This window comes from Oncorhynchus kisutch, linkage group LG20 (genome assembly GCF_002021735.2).
Source record: "Oncorhynchus kisutch isolate 150728-3 linkage group LG20, Okis_V2, whole genome shotgun sequence".
In the NCBI taxonomy this organism is placed as follows: domain Eukaryota; kingdom Metazoa; phylum Chordata; class Actinopteri; order Salmoniformes; family Salmonidae; genus Oncorhynchus; species Oncorhynchus kisutch.
In genome coordinates this window covers 32391543-32412810 of record NC_034193.2, presented here as the reverse complement: position 1 = coordinate 32412810, position 21268 = coordinate 32391543, and the positions used below count along the sequence as shown (strand labels likewise).

General features: G+C 38.6%; 1 protein-coding gene across 14 annotated transcripts in view; it reads left to right on the top strand.

Annotated features, from left to right (window-relative positions):
- LOC109865997 (actin-binding LIM protein 1-like) overlaps positions 1-21268 on the top strand; it is a 148944-nt gene that overhangs the window by 87699 nt on the left and 39977 nt on the right. For all 14 annotated transcript variants that reach the window (XM_020454526.2, XM_031799217.1, XM_031799222.1 and 11 more), the window contains exons 5-6: positions 1712-1838; positions 2031-2124. In XM_020454526.2, the coding sequence (XP_020310115.1) occupies positions 1712-1838; positions 2031-2124 (221 nt within the window). The remainder of the gene's footprint in view (positions 1-1711; positions 1839-2030; positions 2125-21268) is intronic.

Below are 21268 nucleotides of genomic sequence, written 5' to 3'. Positions count from 1 at the left end.
CAGACAAATGCAGATAAATTAAGGAATGATGAGAAAAGAAAATATTATTGTTACCTACAACAAAGATCAAGGCAATGCTTTTGTGCAAACATTTTAATGCCTTTATTAAACAAAGCATTTATTTATGTTGGTTTTTACTTAATTTGTTGCATGCTTATTTTTACACATTGTTTCTACTCAAGCCACAACACAGTTTTGGTCTCAGTCTATTTAGACCTTGTTTTAAATGACCTTTTGATACCATATATTATTCATTTTATAGAAGCAAAGCAGCACTCTTTATCCTCTCTATATTATTATCATTACCATAAACTACCTTGTCTAGAACCGTGTATCGGAGGCAGCAAAATCGCTCCAAACAGAAATCGCTGACAGACAGATAATTCCTCCACCTGTCTCCTCAGTTTCTCTACCTCCTTATGAAGATCTTTGCCTTGCTCCAGTGCCAAGTCAGCAGCTGAACAATAATCATGATACAGGTGGAGGAAGTAATTCATCCACCTGAGCCAACTCATATGTTGGTTGTTCTCTCCTTTGCCATACCCCAGGTCTTGGCACTGTAACGTAATAGTCATTCCACTGGAACAGGGTGGGGAGAGCTCCCTTCCTGAGTAGCCATCGTCCAGTGGGGGTTAAAGGCTCGATAAAGTCATCACTTTGGAAGTGGCAGCTGCAGACCCTTGTATGGGAGGTGATGTTGAATCTCACATCAAATTTTCAAGTGCAGGTGTGAAATCTCAACATATATCTTGGAGGAAGTTGCACACAGTGGGACACAGCAATGCTCAGTTGTACTGCTGCCTTCACGTCGTAAAATTGTAAAAACCTTGAAAAAAAATAATAAAAATATAAGATTTGTTTGGCTGACAATTTATGCTTTCCCTGCTAGCTAGCTATTGTATCAAAGATGATGAGTGCGCAATACTGGTAATCAAGGGCTAGCTGTAATTTTTGCCGAAATACATAGGCTAGTGGGCATAAAGCAAATTGTTACACAGCAATGATTTGATATTGAGATTAAAAAAGGCTGCATTGGAACTTTAAAAAGAGCTGAGTGTACCAAGTCCAGGCAGTGATTTCCTGTTTGTTTGTTTTCTTCTGTTAGGTGTCAAATGAACACGACTCTGGTTTCTCTCTGTGTTGCCAGTTAGCTTATATACAGGGGTATCCATAAATAAGGGTGCTGATTCTCCTCATGTCATCATTTCAAGCTCTTTATACTCAGTGTGTCATCACACATGTCATGGGATGACACTGGGATCCTATGACATGACTGGGAGCTTAGGAAGAGGTGATTTATTTATTTGTAGATCACCTGGATAAGCTTTTGGTAAGTAAGTGATAATGCCTGATAATGCCAGAGAAGCCGGTGTTTGTTGGATATATTGGCACGGGTGTTAGGCCCGAGACGAAGTCATTGTTATAATATTGTTTTCCAGTAGCCTATTTACAAGTGAACTTAGAAATAACACAAACAGGCTATGAACAACATACATTAGACCGTTCTCGTCTGTTTTTACAAGGAATGAGATGGGCTTTGGTGCCAATATATCCAACAAACACAGGATTCTCAGCATTATCACTTAAATATACCTTAACGGAAGATTGAAACACCCATTAATAAGCCATGGCTGATGACCCTCTGCCACCATCTAGCATATAGGTTTTGAAAAGATAAAAACTATTGTTTGTGCGTGTGTGTGTTTTACAGGCTGTACGGGCTGTGGTAGAGACATTAAGAATGGTCAGGCTCTCTTAGCACTGGAGAGACAGTGGCACCTGGGCTGCTTTAAGTGTAAGGCCTGTCAAAAAGTCCTCACTGGGGAGTACATCAGCAAGTAAGTCTAACAACTATTATACACATGAAATGCTTACACTCATCATGAAATACACAGTGTACTTGCAGACAAAGTAAAACCCACTATTCTATTATTTTATACACACAACATACTTGCAGACACTGATAAATACTATTCTATTTTATCCTATTCTAATGCAGTCTTTCTGTATTCTCCTATCTCTTTGCTCAGGGATGGCGCACCCTATTGTGAGAAGGACTACCAGATCCATTTTGGGGTCCAGTGCGAGGCATGCCAGCAGTTTATCACAGGCAAAGTGCTGGAGGTAAGCCAATCACCAATCACCTAACATTCATCATGTGAGAGGAGAGAGAGGAGGAGGAGGGACTGAGAAAGGTATTGGCGGACTGAACAAAGTTATATCTTAGAGCACCTCAAGATTAAAACGTAATATTCAATATCGGCAAGTTAGACTAAATATTCACACTACACAATCTGGTGAGTGATAACCTTCAGTCTGGATAATAACACAAAACAAATCTTAAGACATTATCGACAAATATTAAGAAAACAAGCAACACCCAAACATGACGGAGAGTAAGACAGGGGAACCGATTTCTAAACGAAAACGTGACTTAATTGATTTAATATATTTAATAAGTTCGAAACCCATCTGTTAAAATCAATAAATGACAAACTGGGTATATTTGAATTAGTCAGTAAGGATAGAAAAGAGTTGAAGGCAAGCCTCGAGGTGAGTGATGAAAAATCTGCGACATTGGAGAAGGAAACACACAACCTAAAAAGGGACAGTCAATAAGATTGAAACCGAGGAGAACACCGTTCTGAGAGAAGCCTTACTTGCTGCAACTGTAAATCGAGACCTTTCTTGAGTTGGGCTCTGGGATGGTGCAACTGTTCAGAATGTGAGCCTATGGTTGTGTGGGGGGAAAGGGTTGAGTGTGTATGTGTGTATCCCACAACTGTTGCGAAGGAGTAAAAGATGTTAGGGACAATAATGGATGATTCACAACAATTGTTTGCTAATATAATAATTGCTTGTGATAATGTAATTTTGATAATGCCGAGACTGGTGAGAGGTAAAATCCTTTCCATAAATGTTCTACATTACTACAAATATGAATAGCATATTATGCAAAATAAGAAACAAGATTCTTAAAATATATATATATTTTTATGGCTATATATAATACAAATCGAGGTGAGGGAGATGGAAATGCATTTGGCATTTGATCTAATTCTGTTCTGTAAATGGCAGAAGGATGGATCCCAGTCTTTTCAGGGCTATGGGATATGGGGTGGGGGTGGGGGGGTGTATGCCGGGCATTGGGATGACAACCCACTTCAGGATGAGGAGGGCTTTTAGAAGGTGGAATAGTGGGGACCAATTGGAGTTTTACTTAGTAGCAATGCAAATATCATAGACACTCAATCATGTTACTTTTTAATGGTACGTTTACAAACATATATTTTGATAAATAAAATTGAAAATTGTGTCTCATAATGATAAGTGGTGAAATAAGTATAGCCAGTTACAATTGTAATGGCCTAGCAGATAATAAGAAAAGGCGATCAGTATTTACCTGGCTCAAAGAGAAGGAATATAATATCTATTGTTTACAGGAAACCCATTCAACAATTTTAGATTAAGTTTTGTGGAAAATGGACTGGGGGTGAAATAAATTTCTCCCATGGGTAAAGAAATTCAAAAGGGGTGTCATGACGTTGGCCTATTGGGGGAGGTTTATGACCCCCATAAATATCCACCCCCTTTTTCCTCTCTTTACCGATGTGACTATTGAATATCCCTTTGTTAACATAGAGAGTCTGGTAACATCAGAAGGTGGGAAACGGAACCATATTTCAGTAATCCAACCAGTTGGAAATTTGCGTTGGTACTTAATGAATATGATGTCAGATCAGTTTGAGACATTATTACTGATGATAGGACGACAAACTGTATCTGGGAAAGTCTACACATTCTAGTTATCAGATTCACATGGAAATTTGGGCAATTTAAATGTTTAATATTAAACTATTTGTGAAAATATTAAATGTAGTTTTCGCTTCTAAAGGAGAGAATTGGTTGTCATAGCGTAAACTCTGCTCACTCAGTGAACAGACATTGGTTGTAAACTATGAAACACTCCCTTCTTTCACAACTATATAAACCTGTTGACGAAAATTAAACTTATTTTTCAATCTTCAATTTAGAAATGCTACCGAAGAAAATGTTTTCAAACTGATTCACTGAATGATATTTTGAAAGAGGAAGTACTTTAAGAATATATTTTCGTTTCAGTCTCCTCCATCTCCACTAACTAAAATGAATTGTATGGATTTTGTTCCTAATAATAATGTAAAATTAACATCTGTACAGAAAGACTCATGTGAAGGCCAAATGACAGAGGAACTTATTGATGCAATTGGGGCCTTTAAGGATGGGAAAACTCCAGGGATGGATGGCATACCAGTGGAAGTATACAAAACATATTTTGATATACTCAGAGCACCATTATTAACATGTTTTGGCCACTCCTATATAAATGGTAGATTATCAGACAAGGTCTGATATCATTATTACTGAAACAGGACCCAAATGCTATATATAAATAAATAAAAAATTTATTATAAAAAAAAAAATTGGAGACCTCTTACACTTCAGTGTTGTGATGCAAAATCCTAGCAAAATGTTTGGCGCATAGAATTAATAAAGCATTGTCAGATATTATTCATCCTAATCAGACAGTTTTTTACATGGACGATACATTGGAGATAATATAAGACAAGTCCTGGAATCAATAGAATACTATGAAATATTGGGGACACCAGGCCTGGTTTACATAGCTGATTTTAAAAAGGCTTTTGATAAAGTACGACTGGAGTTTATATATAAATGCCTAGAATATTTTAATTTGGGGGGAATCTCTTATAAAATGGGTTGAAAATTATGTATATTAACCCTAGGTGTAAAATAGTAAATAATGGCTACATCTCAGAAAGTTTTCAACTATCTAGAGAAGGAAAACAAGGTTGTCCACTATTGGCATATCTATTTATTATTGCCATCGAAGTGTTTGCTGATAAAATTAGATCAAACAATAATATTAAGGGATTAGAAATCCATGTCTTAAAAACTAGTGTCAATGTACGCTGATGATTCATGTTCTCTTAAAACCACAATTAGAATCTCTCCACGGCCTCAGAGGACCTAGATACTTTTGCTATCCTCTCTGGATTAAAACCAAATTACGATAAGTTTTGGATCACAAAAAACTGCTAATTTTACATGACCATGTAGTTTACCAATTAAATGGTCTGACGGAGATGTGGACATACTCAGTATACAAATCTCAAAATAAATTCTCACGCCATTACATTTTTATAGAAAGTTAGCAAAAATAGATAAGATCTTGCTACCATGAAATGGAAAATACCTGTCTATTTGTGGAAAAATCACCCTGATGAACTCTTTAGTCATATCACAGTTGACCTATTTGCTTATGGTTTTGCCTACACCTTAGTGACTTGCTTTTTAAATTATATGAACAAATATGAATTCGGAGGGCAGAAATTATTAAATATTAAAGCATTAGTCCTCTCACTAAAGGCTTCAGTCATGCAAAAGTTATACTTAAATCCAAACTGGTTCTCTGGTAAATTGATAAGAATGTCTCATGCTATGTTCAAGAAGGGCATTTTTCTCTTTATTCAGATTACACCTGCTCACTTTCGGTTGTTTGAAAAGGAAATTATCTCCAAAATATCATTATTTTTTAAACAAGCCTTAGAAAGTTGGTTGCAATTTCATTTTAATCCACCTGAAAAGACAGACCAAATAATATCACAAATATTGTAGTTAAACTCAAATATACTAATTGATAAAAATAAAAAAACATTTTTCGAAGATTTGTTTTAAAAAGCTATAATTTTGGTGATATCATAAATAGGACTGGTGGAGTTATATCACACAGACATAAGGAAATGTCTGCTCTACCCAAAATTACAACCAATTGATTGCAGCATCATCACAAAAATGGAAGAGGCAAGTAGAAGGGGAAAAAAGTAAGGAACTTGTATGTCGGCCCTGTATTAAAGAACATAAAAGGTTAAAGAAAAGTGTGATAAATAAAAACATACCAATTTCATTCAAAGACCAAAAAACTGACAGCTGTGCCATATAAATTGCTAAATAGTTGGGAAGAGATTTGCGATGTACCCATTCCATGGCACATGGTTTATGAATTGATACGCAAAACACCAGCGGTTTCAAAACTTAACATTTTTCAATTTAAATAACTATACAAAAATTCTTGCAACCAATAGAATGTTATATATATGTGGGATACAATCTTCCCAGCTCTGCAGATTCTGCTGTGAGGAGGCAGAGTCATTAGATCGTTTATTTTGGCATTGTCCATATGTAGCTAATTTTTGGTCACAGGTCCAGGAATGGCTGAAGAATTGCAACATTTGCCTAGAACTAATGCTGCAGATAGCAATACTGGGTGATTTGAGAATCCAGTCAGTCAATAATTTTATATTTTTTTTAGCAAAAATATGTACTTTTAATTTACAATCTGTAGAAGCTATGAGAATAGAAAGGTTCAATACATTTGTGAAGCATCACTGCACAGTTGAAAAATATATGGCAAATAGAAATCCAAAATGGATGATGTTGACAGATAGATGGGAGGGGTTGAATGGAGTTGAAGGGTGGGACAAATAACGAGAACCAATGTAAAACATACGGGATCTGTACAATGTATATAGGTTCAGAACTTTTGTGAAATAGCACAGTTACAAATAGAAATCAAACTGGACAGACATCAGAAATAGAGGAAGGACTAAAAACAAAAAAATATAACTATCATAAAATAGATTGTGTCTGTAAAATGTGTATAAGATATATAAACTGAATGTAGAAGCCTAAGTGTTTATTGGTTTTCTCCAATTGGGGGAAGGGTGGTAGGGTTTGCGGGGAATAATAAAGGTATATTCTGAAAAAGAGTATGTGTCTATATAGGTATGTATATATGTGTACATGTATGCATGCGTGCATGTATATGGATATATACATTTACCAAAAACATATATGGAGGATTGGAAAGGATGCAGACAATTACATTGATGGAAGCAACATTCTTTCAGCAATATTAAGCTGATCCACCCCTAAAAAAAAATATATATATATATATATATATATAAAAAGTCAGCATCCCTTAATACATAGGAAGAGGACAACTTCGTAATACATTATCATATCTAAATCAGATGCGTCATTGACTACAAATTGCAAAGAACAAATAACTCTGGAGTAAGATGTTAACAGAATGTGTATTTTAGCATATTAAATACAAAAACTTTGTTTCAAGTGAGAATTAGACATGGGTGATGCTGAAAAAGAATGGAAATATTGTCTACATCACCCATATTTTATTTTCTATTTCCCAAAAAGTAGTGTGTAGTTGCAGTTGTTAGCTACAACGCTACATGGCAAAACAAAAAAACTGCTGTAAACACTATCTAGATTTGAATTTAGTTCAACTACTAAGCTATTGCAAAATGTAGCTAAATTACTAGTTGAACTACATGTAGTTCACTACTCCTCAACACAGGTTAGTTGAAATGATACTGATATTGGTTAGAAATAAATGCTTACTGTGTGAGTAATGTCACCCGAAACACTATCAATTAGGGTGGGTCAATTTCTTTTGTAGATATTCTCAATTGAAATTACATTTTAAATAAAAATATTAGCTTTTGTCTAAACCCCAAAAATACAGGAAATTTGACCTATGCACTCACAAGACTTTTCAGCATAAGCTGCTTGGCTACTGCTAGAATAATGTAGCTTTATTGATCTAATGTACTTCAACAACAGATGTACTCAAACCTTCAAGCCTCCTCTCAAACAGCCTAAAACATTCTCCTAGAGTAGGTTTACCCTATTGATGTACTTGGTAATGAAAACTTGCTTTTTCATGCAAGACAATCTGATTCCACTAATTTAAACATTATGGGAATGTTTTCCTGGACACAGATTAAACCTAGTCCTGGACTAAAAACCAAGATCAATGGAAAAATGTCAGCCAAAATTATTTCTAGTTCAGGACTAGGTGTAATCTATACCGAAGAAAAATATAAATGCAACATTATATATACAGTGCCTTGCGAAAGTATTCGGCCCCCTTGAACTTTGCGACCTTTTGCCACATTTCAGGCTTCAAACATAAAGATATAAAACTGTATTTTTTTGTGAAGAATCAACAACAAGTGGGACACAATCATGAAGTGGAACGACATTTATTGGATATTTCAAACTTTTTTAACAAATCAAAAACTGAAAAATTGGGCGTGCAAAATTATTCAGCCCCCTTAAGTTAATACTTTGTAGCGCCACCTTTTGCTGCGATTACAGCTGTAAGTCGCTTGGGGTATGTCTCTATCAGTTTTGCACATCGAGAGACTGAATTTTTTTCCCATTCCTCCTTGCAAAACAGCTCAAGCTCAGTGAGGTTGGATGAAGAGCATTTGTGAACAGCAGTTTTCAGTTCTTTCCACAGATTCTCGATTGGATTCAGGTCTGGACTTGGACTTGGCCATTCTAACACCTGGATATGTTTATTTTTGAACCATTCCATTGTAGATTTTGCTTTATGTTTTGGATCATTGTCTTGTTGGAAGACAAATCTCCGTCCCAGTCTCAGGTCTTTTGCAGACTCCATCAGGTTTTCTTCCAGAATGGTCCTGTATTTGGCTCCATCCATCTTCCCATCAATTTTAACCATCTTCCCTGTCCCTGCTGAAGAAAAGCAGGCCCAAACCATGATGCTGCCACCACCATGTTTGACAGTGGGGATGGTGTGTTCAGGGTGATGAGCTGTGTTGCTTTTACGCCAAACATAACGTTTTGCATTGTTGCCAAAAAGTTCAATTTTGGTTTCATCTGACCAGAGCACCTTCTTCCACATGTTTGGTGTGTCTCCCAGGTGGACTCGCGGTTCTTCCTCACTTCATCTGCCCTTGGCTCCAAATTCCTCACTCCTCCCCATAATATCCCTGATGTCTAAAATAACAATAACATATTCTGACATAATGTAAACATTCTACATTGGCCTCTCTCCCTCTGTCATGGATAAGGATACTTCATATTTTCACATTTAGAACTCAGAACCCATCAATATGGACTTGGTATTTTATCAAATATGGCTATATTCTGTATACCACCACTACCTTGTCAAAACACAACTCATTGCCTCAAATGCATTAAGAAGGAAATAAATTAGGGCGGAGACATCTCGTCATTATATACAGATATCTGGTTTCCGCCTCTAGCGAATTGGAAAGTAAAATTGCCGGTTGCACAGTGCACAGTTAGGATGCTGGATTGCCCTTAAGTAAATTGATGTTTTGCCAAAATTATATAATTACTCTTGTCTAAGCAAAACTATTCAAGATTCTTCACCAGGGAGCATGACTTACCACAGAGGATCATTAGCTTCTTTCAAAATAGGAAGCCTGACATTTGGGTCAAACTACTACATATAGGGAAGCTAATTAAACCAAAATACACACAGGTGAAACTAATAAGACAAAACCAACAGACAAACGAAAAAGGGATCGGTAGAAGCTAGTAGGACGGTGAGGACAACCGCCGAGCACTGCCCGAACAGGCAGGGGAGCCAACTTCGGCGGAAGTCGTGACACATTTGGCAATGTCTGATTGTCTTAACTCACCATGTACACCACTAACAACCTGAGCTTCTCGGTCATGTTTTCTTCGCCTCAAAAAAACAGACATCGTTAACTTCTTGCGTCGAGCAATCCCGTATCCGGGAGCGTAATCATAGCCTCAAGCTCATTACCATAACGCAACGTTAACTATTCATGAAAATCGCAAATGAAATGAAAGAAATATATTCACTCACAAGCTTAGGCTTTTGTTAACAACACTGTCATGTGTAGGAGAAATCGCTCCATTTTGTTCATCACGTTTGGCTAAGAAAAAAACCAGAAAATTCAGTCATTACAACGCCAAACTTTTTTCCAAATTAACTCCATAATATCGACAGAAACATGGCAAACGTTGTTTAGAATCAATCCTCAAGGTGTTTTTCACATATCTATTCGATGATAAATCATTCGTGGCAGTTGGGTTTCTCCTCGGAAGCAAATGGAAAAATACACGCAGCTGGAGATCACGCAATAATTGCGTCGGAGGCCACCAAGCGAGCACCTGGTAGATGTAGTGTAAAATGGTCAATCTTCCAATGATATGCCTACAAATACGTGACAATGCTTCAGACACCTTGGGGAAATGACAGAAAGTGTAAGCTCATTCCTGGCCCATTCACAGCCATATAAGGAGACATTGGAACACAGCGCCTTCAAAATCTGGGGCACTTCCTGTTTGAAATTTCATCTTGGTTTCGCCTTGGTTTAACATCAGTTCTGTGGCACTCACAGACAATATCTTTGCAGTTTTGGAAACGTCAGTGTTTTCTTTCCAAAGCTGTCAATTATATGCATAGTCGAGCATCTTTTCGTGACAAAATATCTTGATAAAAACGGGAACGTTTTTTTTATTCAAAAATTAAAAGAGCGCCCCCTATATCCAAGAAGTTAACTTGTGTAACATCCATTGCGATTGATAGTTCCTCAGTATTTCATAAAACCTTTCCAGCCCTCCCGGCCTCGATAATCACCAAGAGCAAAATACTCTGATCTGATGATATCATACATCCAGTGGAAACATAATTTAAAAACTGTTCCAAACTCATTAGCGCAGTAATTTCGGAAGGCCCGGAATAGGCTAGTTGATTCAATGTGGCAGGTTCGCTAGCGACCTGCTTTGGGCCGGCCCTGGGTTTCAAGCGAATATGTGGTATGTTGAATTGGGCTCTAGTGTTTAAACGCTTTAAGCTACAAAATATTATGACCCCATTCCTGAAAGCTATGACTGTCAGAACACGTACGTGCTTTCTGTTTTCCTCTCTGATGCTCACAAGGACTCGTTAGATGGGAGTGTGACAAAATGCACCTAATGACTGAGGGAAATGAATTCAAAGCATACTTCCTTCAGACTGGAATTTGGCATTACCTGATTTTACATATCTCTGTATTATTAACTGTGATGCTTCGTTTTTTGATGATTTTAAAATTACCCAATTACTTTTAAGAAGCTTTTAAATAGATGTTTAAAAAATGTTTCAATGATTATCAAATTTGTTTGACTCATGTTGGTTTCCTAATTAATTTTAGCAGCATTTAACTTTAATAAAAGTGCTTTATTGGTGTGTGCGTGCTCGTTGCTTTTTTGTTTTTATACAGTTCTTCCGAAGAATAATCACACGTGGATACTGTTTTTCCTCCCTGCAATTAAACTTGTTTACATCTGGCCCCTGTAAGAATATAGTGGAAAAGGCCTGGTGTATGGAGTGTATGGTTGATGAAACCGTGAAGTGTTGTTGTAAGTACCGATATGTGGAAGAGAGAGTTTGTTAGAAGATAGTAAGTAGGGCTTTTTTTTAAATGGTAGTAGTATAGGATTAGGTAGGAGGGTAGCTTTTCTTAATGCATGGTTTTTTTAATTAATTTAGTCTATATGGTGTGATTGACTATAGTACAGTAGGTGGCGGCATTTTGAGAAGTGGAATTGTTTAGATTTTTTTGTCTATCCTACTCCGAGGAAACGTGTGCTTCGAGTCACGCGGCCCGGGGTCAACCTGTGGTGTGCTTTGTGGGGTAGCGTTGATTGTAGTGGTGGATCAAATTAAAAGGAATATTTGTTTGTGAAGCCTGCCATTTGGTGAGACGTAAACCTAGTGGCAATGGCAAGACTGTCTTGTTGAGCTTTGACACAGAGTTTCATCCTGATAATGTCAGGTTAGATTATATTTGTTATTCTGTTAAGCCCTATGTTCCGAACCCGCTTCGGTGCTTTAGTTGCCAAGGAATCGGACATGTTGCAGCAGTGTGTAGAAGGGAGGTCCCACAATGTCAGAAATGTGCAGGAGGGCATAATTAGAGGAAGTGTACAGTTGGAATAGAGAAAAGCACTGTGTTAACTGTGGGATGCCCATGAAGCTGGGGATCCGAAGTGCCCTGTGAGAGAGAGACAAGATGAGATTGCCGGAAGTGGCCTATGCTGAGGCAGTGAAGAGAGTAGAAAATAGCCCAAGGGTGAGTGAGTCGATTGGGAGGCCCCCGTTGAGTAGGCCTGAAAAGAAAGGAGCCAGAGAGGATGATTTTAGTAAGGTTGGATTTCTTGTGTTTATAGCCATGGTGATCAACTGCACTGCACTAATGGAGCGGAAATCAAAGAAGATAGATGTGGTTGTTGCAGCAGCAGAGAAATATTTGGGTGTGAGAGATTTTTGTGTAGAAGATCGACAGGAATGTTTGAGAGAAGGGGTTCCATCCTCCCAGGCCAATGGCCTGGTTTAGGGGCAATGTAGCGATATGCGGTAGTGGATTTTGGGGGATAGTGTTAAATGGTGGTGCAAAGTTTTTCCCTTTCCCCCTTTGTTTTGGGTGACGAAAATGTACACTCCGAACTGTGTCTAGTCTGCCGAAAAGACACACGAAGGAGGCACACTGCTTCGAAGTTAGCTTCTTAGTGATTTCAACGCATGCCTCGGAGTTCCAGTATCAAACGTAACATCACTACTAACTAGCTATACTCTAGTTACACACACACTTACCACCATTCCCGTGTATCTCTCTGTTAGTCTAATGGCTTGTGTTAGTCTAATGGCTGGGATGCCAGTGAGATATTCAACTAGGAGACGTATGGATTCAACTCCACCTATGTAGACATGAAAATCCTCCCCTCAGCTCCTCAATGTCTTTTATAATGTTTAGTTTTGCATTCCTTGCTCCGACAATCACCCCATTTCAAAACAGAATACCTGTATTTGTACTGGTATGCCTTACTGATAAGACCATGTCAATTAGAGGTTGACCAATTTATGATTTTAACCGATACCAATTATTGGAGGACCAAAAAAAGCCAATACCAATTAATGGGCCAATTTTATATACATCTAATAATGACAATAACAACAATACTGAAATAATTTTAACTTAATATAATACATAATCAATTTAGTCTCCAATAAATAAATCAAACGTGTTCAATGTGGTTTAAATAATGCAAAAACAGTGTTGGAGAAGTAAAAGTTGTAGCGGTATTTATTAGAGAGGGGTTAAGAAAGATTTTGTTCGGGCGCCAGGCAGGTATTAACCATGCCGGGGGGAAAAAAGAAAGAAAAAAAGAGTAGAATAGAGAGAGTACCACTACCCGACCCACACACATCAGCAGAAGAGACTGCCTAGAGTATAGCCAGTGGAGAGAAAAGAGAAGATACACCTATAAACCCACGTCACAGCACAGGGGTAACCCCACCAATAACACCTCATACAATAATAATGATGGCAGAGCAATTGAACAGCAACTTCATTGAAACAATTTAGAAGAAAGAACCCAGTCATCAACAGGGGATTTGCAATATTCTGTATTACCTTCCAGTGGAGGAGTGCAAAGGGTATTGCACTGTGGGGAATGTGGGGGGTGTTCATATACAAAATGAAGGCCTTAAAAAAATGTCCACAATCTTTTCAGCTACAGGTCATTAGTACACCTCACCTCAATACAGTTCAAATAACAATACTCAACTTGCAAGCAGTCTCCCTTTTAACTAAAATGCCAAACCAAATACTTCCGACAGGACAATAATAATCCAGCTCTAATGAACATCAACGGGAAGTGCATTTGAAAAATAGAAAGCCTGCTGCAGGGTAAAGCACTGGAACGATAGAGGGAAGAGAAAGAGAACAAGAGAGATCTTAGCTGTGGTCTTCAGGCGTGTAGTTGTACTGTCTGATCACCTGATGGTTTGTTGGTTTGTATGTCAAAGCTTCGCAACAATGTTGCTACTAATTCATGCGATCCATAACCGTTGCGGTCCCGATGATTGAGTTTAACACTTTATAAACTAAACACACTGAAAATAAACAAAACTTCTGCAGCATAGCACACACAATCAAACAGTGTTGCCAACCAAGAGCTCCCTCCCAGAGAGCTGAAAGAGCTGTCTTTATTTCCTCCTTCCTTACTGCTGATGCACTCTTAAAGTAGCAGCGCACGATGAAGGCTCCGTGCAGGATTTCGCCACAAAGTGCAATATGTGTCATGTAAAAATGCTAACATTTAAAACTTGTTAGGGACAGAGGGCAGCATTCGGAATTTTGGATGACTGTGGTGTCCAAAGTAAGGATATGCATATGCATGATAGTATTGGATAGAACACTCTAAAGTTTCTAAAACGGTTAGAATTATGCCTGTGAGTATAACAGAACTGATTTGGCAGACGAAAACCTGAGGACCAATTTTTTTTCCTGTTGACCTGCCAGCCAATTCCAAGCTTAAGCTATTGAAACCAAAGACTTCCGCCTCCCAAATTGCAGTTCCTATGGTTTCCACTAGATGTCAACAGTCTTTAGACATGGTTTCAGGCTTGTATTCTGAAAAACCAATGAGGAAAAGTTGTTTATCCTCAGGAAGTCCCATGGCAAAACTAGTCTAATTGCACGCATGACCAAAGGTGCACGCTGCGTTCTTTTCCTTTCCTATTGAAAATATTTTGCTCCGTATGAAATATGATCATTTATTTAGATATTACAGTACCTAATAATAATTAGAAACGTTGTTTGATTTGTTTGGATAAACTTTACTGGTACTGTTTGGAACTCCTATGTCTGCATTCTGAATGGGTGGATTACTGAACTCAATGATGCCTACTAAACGGACTATTTGGGATATAAAGAAGGAATTTATCGAACAAAACAACCATTCATTGTGTTCCTGGGACTCTTGTGATTGCGATCAGCGGAAGATCTTCAAAGGTAAGTCACTTATTTTATTGCTATTTGGGATTTTGTGACGCCTGTGTTTGTTTGGATAATATGCTGTTGTGGGGTGCTGACCTCAGATAATCGAATGCTGAGCTTTCGCCGTGAAGCCTTTTTGAAATCTGACGATGCGGTTAGATTGCCAAGATTCTAAGCTAAATAATCATGTATGACACTTGTATTATCATGAAGGTTTAATATTACGTTTTCTGTGTTTTGAATTTGGCGCTCTGCAATTTCACCAGATGTTGTCGAGGTGGGTCACTAGCGGGACCCCTGCGCCAGAAAGGTTATTCCAAGTTTAAGTTCCTTGCTCAGAACATGAGAACATATGAAAGCTGGTGGTTTCTTTTAACATGAGTCTTCAATATTCCAATTTAAAAAGTTCTAGGTTGTAGTTATTATAGGAATTATAGGACTATTTCTCTCTATACCATTTGTATTTCATATACCTTTGACTACTGGATGTTCTTATAGGCACTATAGTATTGCCAGCCTAATCTTGGGAGTTGATAGGCTTGAAGTCATAAACAGCGCTGTGCTTCAAGCATTGCGAAGAGTTGCTGGCAAACACAGGAAAGTACTGTTTGAATGAATGCTTACGAGCCTGCTGCTGCCTACCTCCGCTCAGTCAGACTGCTCTATCAAATATCAAATCATAGACTTAATTATAATATAATAAACACACAGAAATACGAGCCTTAGGTCATTAATATGGTCAAATCCGGAAACTATCATTTCGAAAACAAAACGTTTATTCTTTCAGTGAAATACGGCATTCATAAGTCTAAATATCAAATCAAATCAAATTTATTTATATAGCCCTTCGTACATCAGCTGATATCTCAAAGTGCTGTACAGAAACCCAGCCTAAAACCCCAAACAGCAAGCAATGCAGGTGGAGAAGCACGGTGGCTAGGAAAAACTCCCTAGAAAGGCCAATACCTAGGAAGAAACCTAGAGAGGAACCAGGCTATGTGGGGTGGCCAGTCCTCTTCTGGCTGTGCCGGGTGGAGATTATAACAGAACATGGTCAAGATGTTCAATGTTCAAAATATTGCTGTTACATTGTACAACCTTCAATGTTATGTCATAATTATGTAAAATTCTGGTCTTTGTTAGGAAGAAATGGTCTTCACACAGTTCGCAAAGAGCCAGGCGGCTAAACTGGAGTTTCCTCGTCTCCTCGTGGAGTGCAATGTAATAGGCCATAATCGGCGTCCAAAAATGCAGATTACCGATTGTTATGAAAACTTGAAATCGGCCCTAATTAATTGGCCATGCTGATCTAATCGGTCACCCTCTAATGTCAATCTATCTCTCTCTCCCCCCTCAGTTTTCCTCTGGAGAGGCCTGTCTTGGATGAATAGGTCCAAAGGAAAGAAGGCAAGAGTAGAAGTACAGTACCATGGTCTAAGAGAGAGGTGACATGAATGAGTAGTGCTGAGGGCAGATGGGTCACGAGAGGAATCGCAGACTTACACTAATACGTGATCACATACAAACGTGTAACAGTGTTAAGAATGTGCTGTAAGCTCACTCCGCAGCTAGCTTGAAATGTTGCGGATGAAGCCATCCAATTTGTGGCTCAAACTGTTGGTACGTTGTCAAGGAGGACAGTTGTGTGTTTGCGAGCAGAGGATAACTGGTTTGTGCCCCGTGTGGGACAGTGGAGGAAGATATATTGTTTTTGCATTAGCACTACACACCTGATTCAAATCATCAACACATGATAATAAGTGGATCATTTAAATCGGCATTGTAGTGCTATGGCAAAAAAACAAATGTGCCCCACTTTGGGTGCCCAGGACCAGGATTAAGAAATGGTGTTCTATCTAGACCAGTCAAGCCATTCCTAGACGATCACCAAACATTTCTGTAGAAAAGCTAACGATAAAAGCTTTCATTCCTTTAAAATAAATTGAATTTAACTGTTTGCGGTAGGTGCACTTGATTCAGAAGACAAGGCAACCGGGTAGGCAAAGTGTTCTCATTTTAAACCGTTTAATTTGTCTGAAAAGACACATCAGCTACCCGGCAGACGGGGAGATCTGTGGCTAAATCGAGTGCGCTTAATGCTCTGGCCAATCGGATAGCTTTAATCATAAAACATAAAACACACTCCTCCCTACTTCCACTCGCGCTGCAGCTGCAATGAATGATTAGCCAAGTGTATCGATAGACCTGTGTTTTTATTATTATTAGCAGCTCGTCATGTCTATTTTAATTAAGAGGAATATTTCACTTAACCTGGTGTTAGGAACAATCTGAATTTGTGCATCAGGAGGAAGATGGTGTCCCCTCTCTGGTCAGTCTCAATGGAGGAAAGAAAGGAGAGAGCAGGGAAGCTGAGAGGCAGATCCTCTGCTGCTCTCTCCCTCCCTCTGCTGTGAGTAATGCCGTGTTCAAAACAACTGGGAACTCAGAAATCTCCGACTTCCAACTTTAATGCGTTCAAGACAACCTGGAACACTGGGGGGAAAAAATCGTTTTGAAGGGTCATCCGACACGGAATTCCAAGTCGGATACTCTGGCATCTTTCTAGAGGTCCGACTTTCTGACCTGAAGATCACTGACTTCATGATTTTACCTTTTTCCCAGAGTTCCCAGCACCATGACCATCAGATGCAGGTACCACCAGTCCAGTAAAATAAAACAGATAATTATTTGCAAATTATTCAAATGTATGCTTAGCTGTGCCTCGAAAGTGCTACACTATCTGATACATTTTGTTATCAAAGCTAGAGTTTTGAAAGGCCAGGCATATAGCCAATATGCTGTGATAATGCATTAGGGCTACTGCACAAACCTCATTCCTACATAAGTTTTCATTAGGTTAATTAATGTACAAAAATAAAAATAATAATGTTTAAATCAATTATCTGAACGCTAGGTCTCGGCTTGCTTTTTGATTGTGAAAGTGATCTTGACTAAGAAAAGGTTGGAGACAACTGATCTAGACTAATCACATTACCCTCCTCACCTCTCCCTGGCTACCGTATGTAAAAATGATCCATCTCTGTCAACACATTGACAATACTTCAATGGATGTTTGTGTCTGTTTGCTTTATACCGCTCTCCGGGAGTCATCCAAAGTTGGAAATGTTAAGCTAAGAGTGTAATATACTATGTCTATAGTACACACTGTGCAATACTGTATAATACTCATGATTACTACGTACCTACAGTGTCTGCCTTGAGTCATACACTATCTGAAGTATAAGGAGATGTAAATGGAGTGTGAACTGCCTGACAGTGCGGGGAGAGCACGGGAACTCGCACTTGTTTATAGCTTAGTCCTAGCTTTACATAAGCTTATTCTTGCTTATTTGTTGGGGTTCAAGTTGGCAGGATGTAAGGGAAGTATGGTTGGGAAGTATGTTTAGCAACTTAGTACTTAGTCCTGCAATGGTCAACTCTCATTAAGTTAGTTACTTTGCATAGCTTGTTCACCATGGAGATAAACGTGGTGCGCCTTGCGTCACCGGGGAGAGCTGCAAGTCCGCACGAGGGAAACATACAAAGCATCTCGATCTTGGCAAGGGTAGGCGTGGAGCCCGAGGGCTTAACAAAAACCGGGAGTGTACCGGTGGACAAACCAAGACAAAGACAACTAGAACCAACCCTCAGCACCGCAATACGAGTATCACCCAGGTTGGTACACTGTCACAAGTAATTAAACGAAGGACAAACCCGAACAAGATGCCACATGGTCAAACCGAGTGGGGGGACAGCAGAGCACCCAGATAGAGAGGCTAGCTAGCAAGGTTCTCTATGTTATTGATATCTGGGTATACTGTACATCTGCGCTTATACACTCTAACATAGAGCTCTTACCAAGAGAATCCTCTCAGGAGTGCGCAGAGAAAAAGGAAGAGGTGGCCAAGCAAGTCTCTTCTTATTGGTGTCCTTTAGTAGTGGTTTCTTTGCAGCAATTCGATCATGAAGGCCTGATTCACGTAGTTGAGATGTCTGTTACTTCAACTCTGTGAAGCATTTATTTGGGCAACAATCTGAGGTGCAGTTAACTCTAATGAACTTATCCCCTGCAGCAGAGGTAACTCTGGGTCTTCTTTTCCTGTGGTGGTCCTTCTGGGAACCAGTTTCAGTATAAGGCTTGGTGGTTTTTGCGACTGCACTTGAAGAAACTTTCAAAGTTCTTGAAGTTTTCCGTATTGACTGACCTTCATGTCCTAACTTAATGATGAGCTGTTATTTCTCTTTGCTTATTTGAGCTGCTCTTGCAATAATATGGACTTGGTCTTTTACCAAATAGGGCTATCTTCTGTATGCCAACCCTACCTTGTCACAACACAACTGATTGGCTCAAATGCATTAAGAAGGAAAGAAATTCCACAAATTAACTTTTAACAAGGCACACCTGTTAATTGAAATGCATTCCAGGTGACTACCTCATGAAACTGGTTGAGAGAATGCCAAGTGTGCAAAGCTGTCATGAAGGCAAAGGGTGGCTACTTTGAAGAATCTTGAATATATAATATAATATATAATAACAAATGTTTTGGCTACTACATGATTCCATATGTGTTATTTCATGGTTTTGATGTCTTCACTATTATTCTACAATGTAAAAAATAGTAAAACACTTCATGGAATGAGTAGGTGTGTCCAAACTTTTGATTGGTACTATAAGTACTAGAAATACATGTTAAATGTTAAATACAGTTGAAGTCAGAAGTTTACATACACCTTAGCCAAATACATTTTAACTCAATTTTTTCCACAATTCCTGACATGTAGTCCTAGTAAAAATTACCACAATAAGTTGGGTGAATTTTGGCCGATTCCTCCTGACAGAGCTGGTGTAACTGGGTCAGGTTTATAGGATTGTGGTCAGTGCTTTGTGATGGACCCTCCATTACCTTGACTTTGTTGTCCTTAATTTGCCACAACTTTGGAAGTATGCTTAAGGTCATTGTCCATTTGGAAGACCCATTTGCAACCAAGCTTTAACTTCCTGACTGATGTCTTGAGATGTTGCTTCAATATATCCACATTATTTTCCTACCTCATGATGCCATCTATTTTATGACTTGCACCATTCCCTCCTGCAGCAAAGCACCCACACAACATGATGCTGCCACCCCCGTGCTTCACGGTTGGGATGATGTTCTTTGGCTTGCAAACTACCCCTTTGTCCACCAAACATAACGATGGTGATTAGGGCCAAACAGTTCTATTTTTGTTTCATCAAACCAGAGGACATTTCTCCAAAACATACGATATTTGTCCCCATGGCTTTTTGTGGCGGTTTTGGAGCAGTGGCTTCTTCCTTGTTGAGCACCCTTTCAGGTTATGCCAATATAGGACTCGTTTTACTGTGGATATAGATATTTTTGTACCTCCCAAGAATGAGCCAGACTTGTGGAGGTCTACAAATTTTTATCTGAGGTCTTAGCTGATTTCTTTTGATTTTCCCATGATGTCAAGCAAAGAGGCACTGCGTTTGAAGGTAGGCCTTGAAATACATCTTTAGGTACACCTCCAATTGACTCAAATGATGTCAATTAGCCTATCAGAAGTTTCTAAAACCATGATATCATTTTCTGGAATTTTCCAAGCTGTTTAAAGGCGCAGTCAACTTAGTGTGTGAACTTCTGACCCATGTGAATTGTGATACAGTGAATTATAAGTGAAATAATCTGTCTGTAAACAATTGTTGGAAAAATGACTTGTGTCATGCACAAAGTAGATGTCCTAACCGACTTGCCAAAACTATAGTTTGTTGACAAGAAATGTGTGGAGTGGTTGAAAAACTAGTTTTAAACTTCCGACTTCAACTGTATATGATTTTGAGTTCAGTAAATTATTTCCAGATTCTATTGTATTTCATTATTTATGTGGTGAGTGAACTATGTCGTTTTTGATTCTCTGGGCATAGATATTTTAAAGTAAATTGCATTCTGAATATTGTTTTCTTTATTTTTGAATTATTATTTGGGGCATTAGTCTGGTCTTATTGTTGTTCTGTATGTTCTGTTCTCTCTGTGTATCCTTTACTATTGTTGTTGTTCTGTATGTTCTGTTCTCTCTGTGTATCCTTTACTATTTTTCCAATACCTACTTTTACCTGAAGGGAAGTGACCCTGAAAATCAGAGTTGTTTTGACAATACAGTAATTGAGAGAGTATTCATGGGTTATATTAGACCCTTCATTTGCAGCCAATGGTTTTCTAAGTTTTCAGATCCTCTTTAGCAACAGGTGACAGGAGTCATTTTATTATCACGATTACATTGTGCTCTGAGAATGGCCTTGGCTGCAATATGCCATTCGGGCCAATGAGTGTTCCTGGGTATGGGACCTCACTAATGGGTTATGAGTGCTTTAGCCTTGTTTATCCACTGGCTACACAGAGGGATGAGACATTTTCCTATTATCTATCACCAAGAGAAGCCTTATGATACGATTACTGTAAGCCTGGAAGGCAGTGACATTATCCAAATATTTGAATTCCCATAACTCATAGTCTGATTGCATCTCTGTCTGCAGACACGCTGACACCTACTATGGC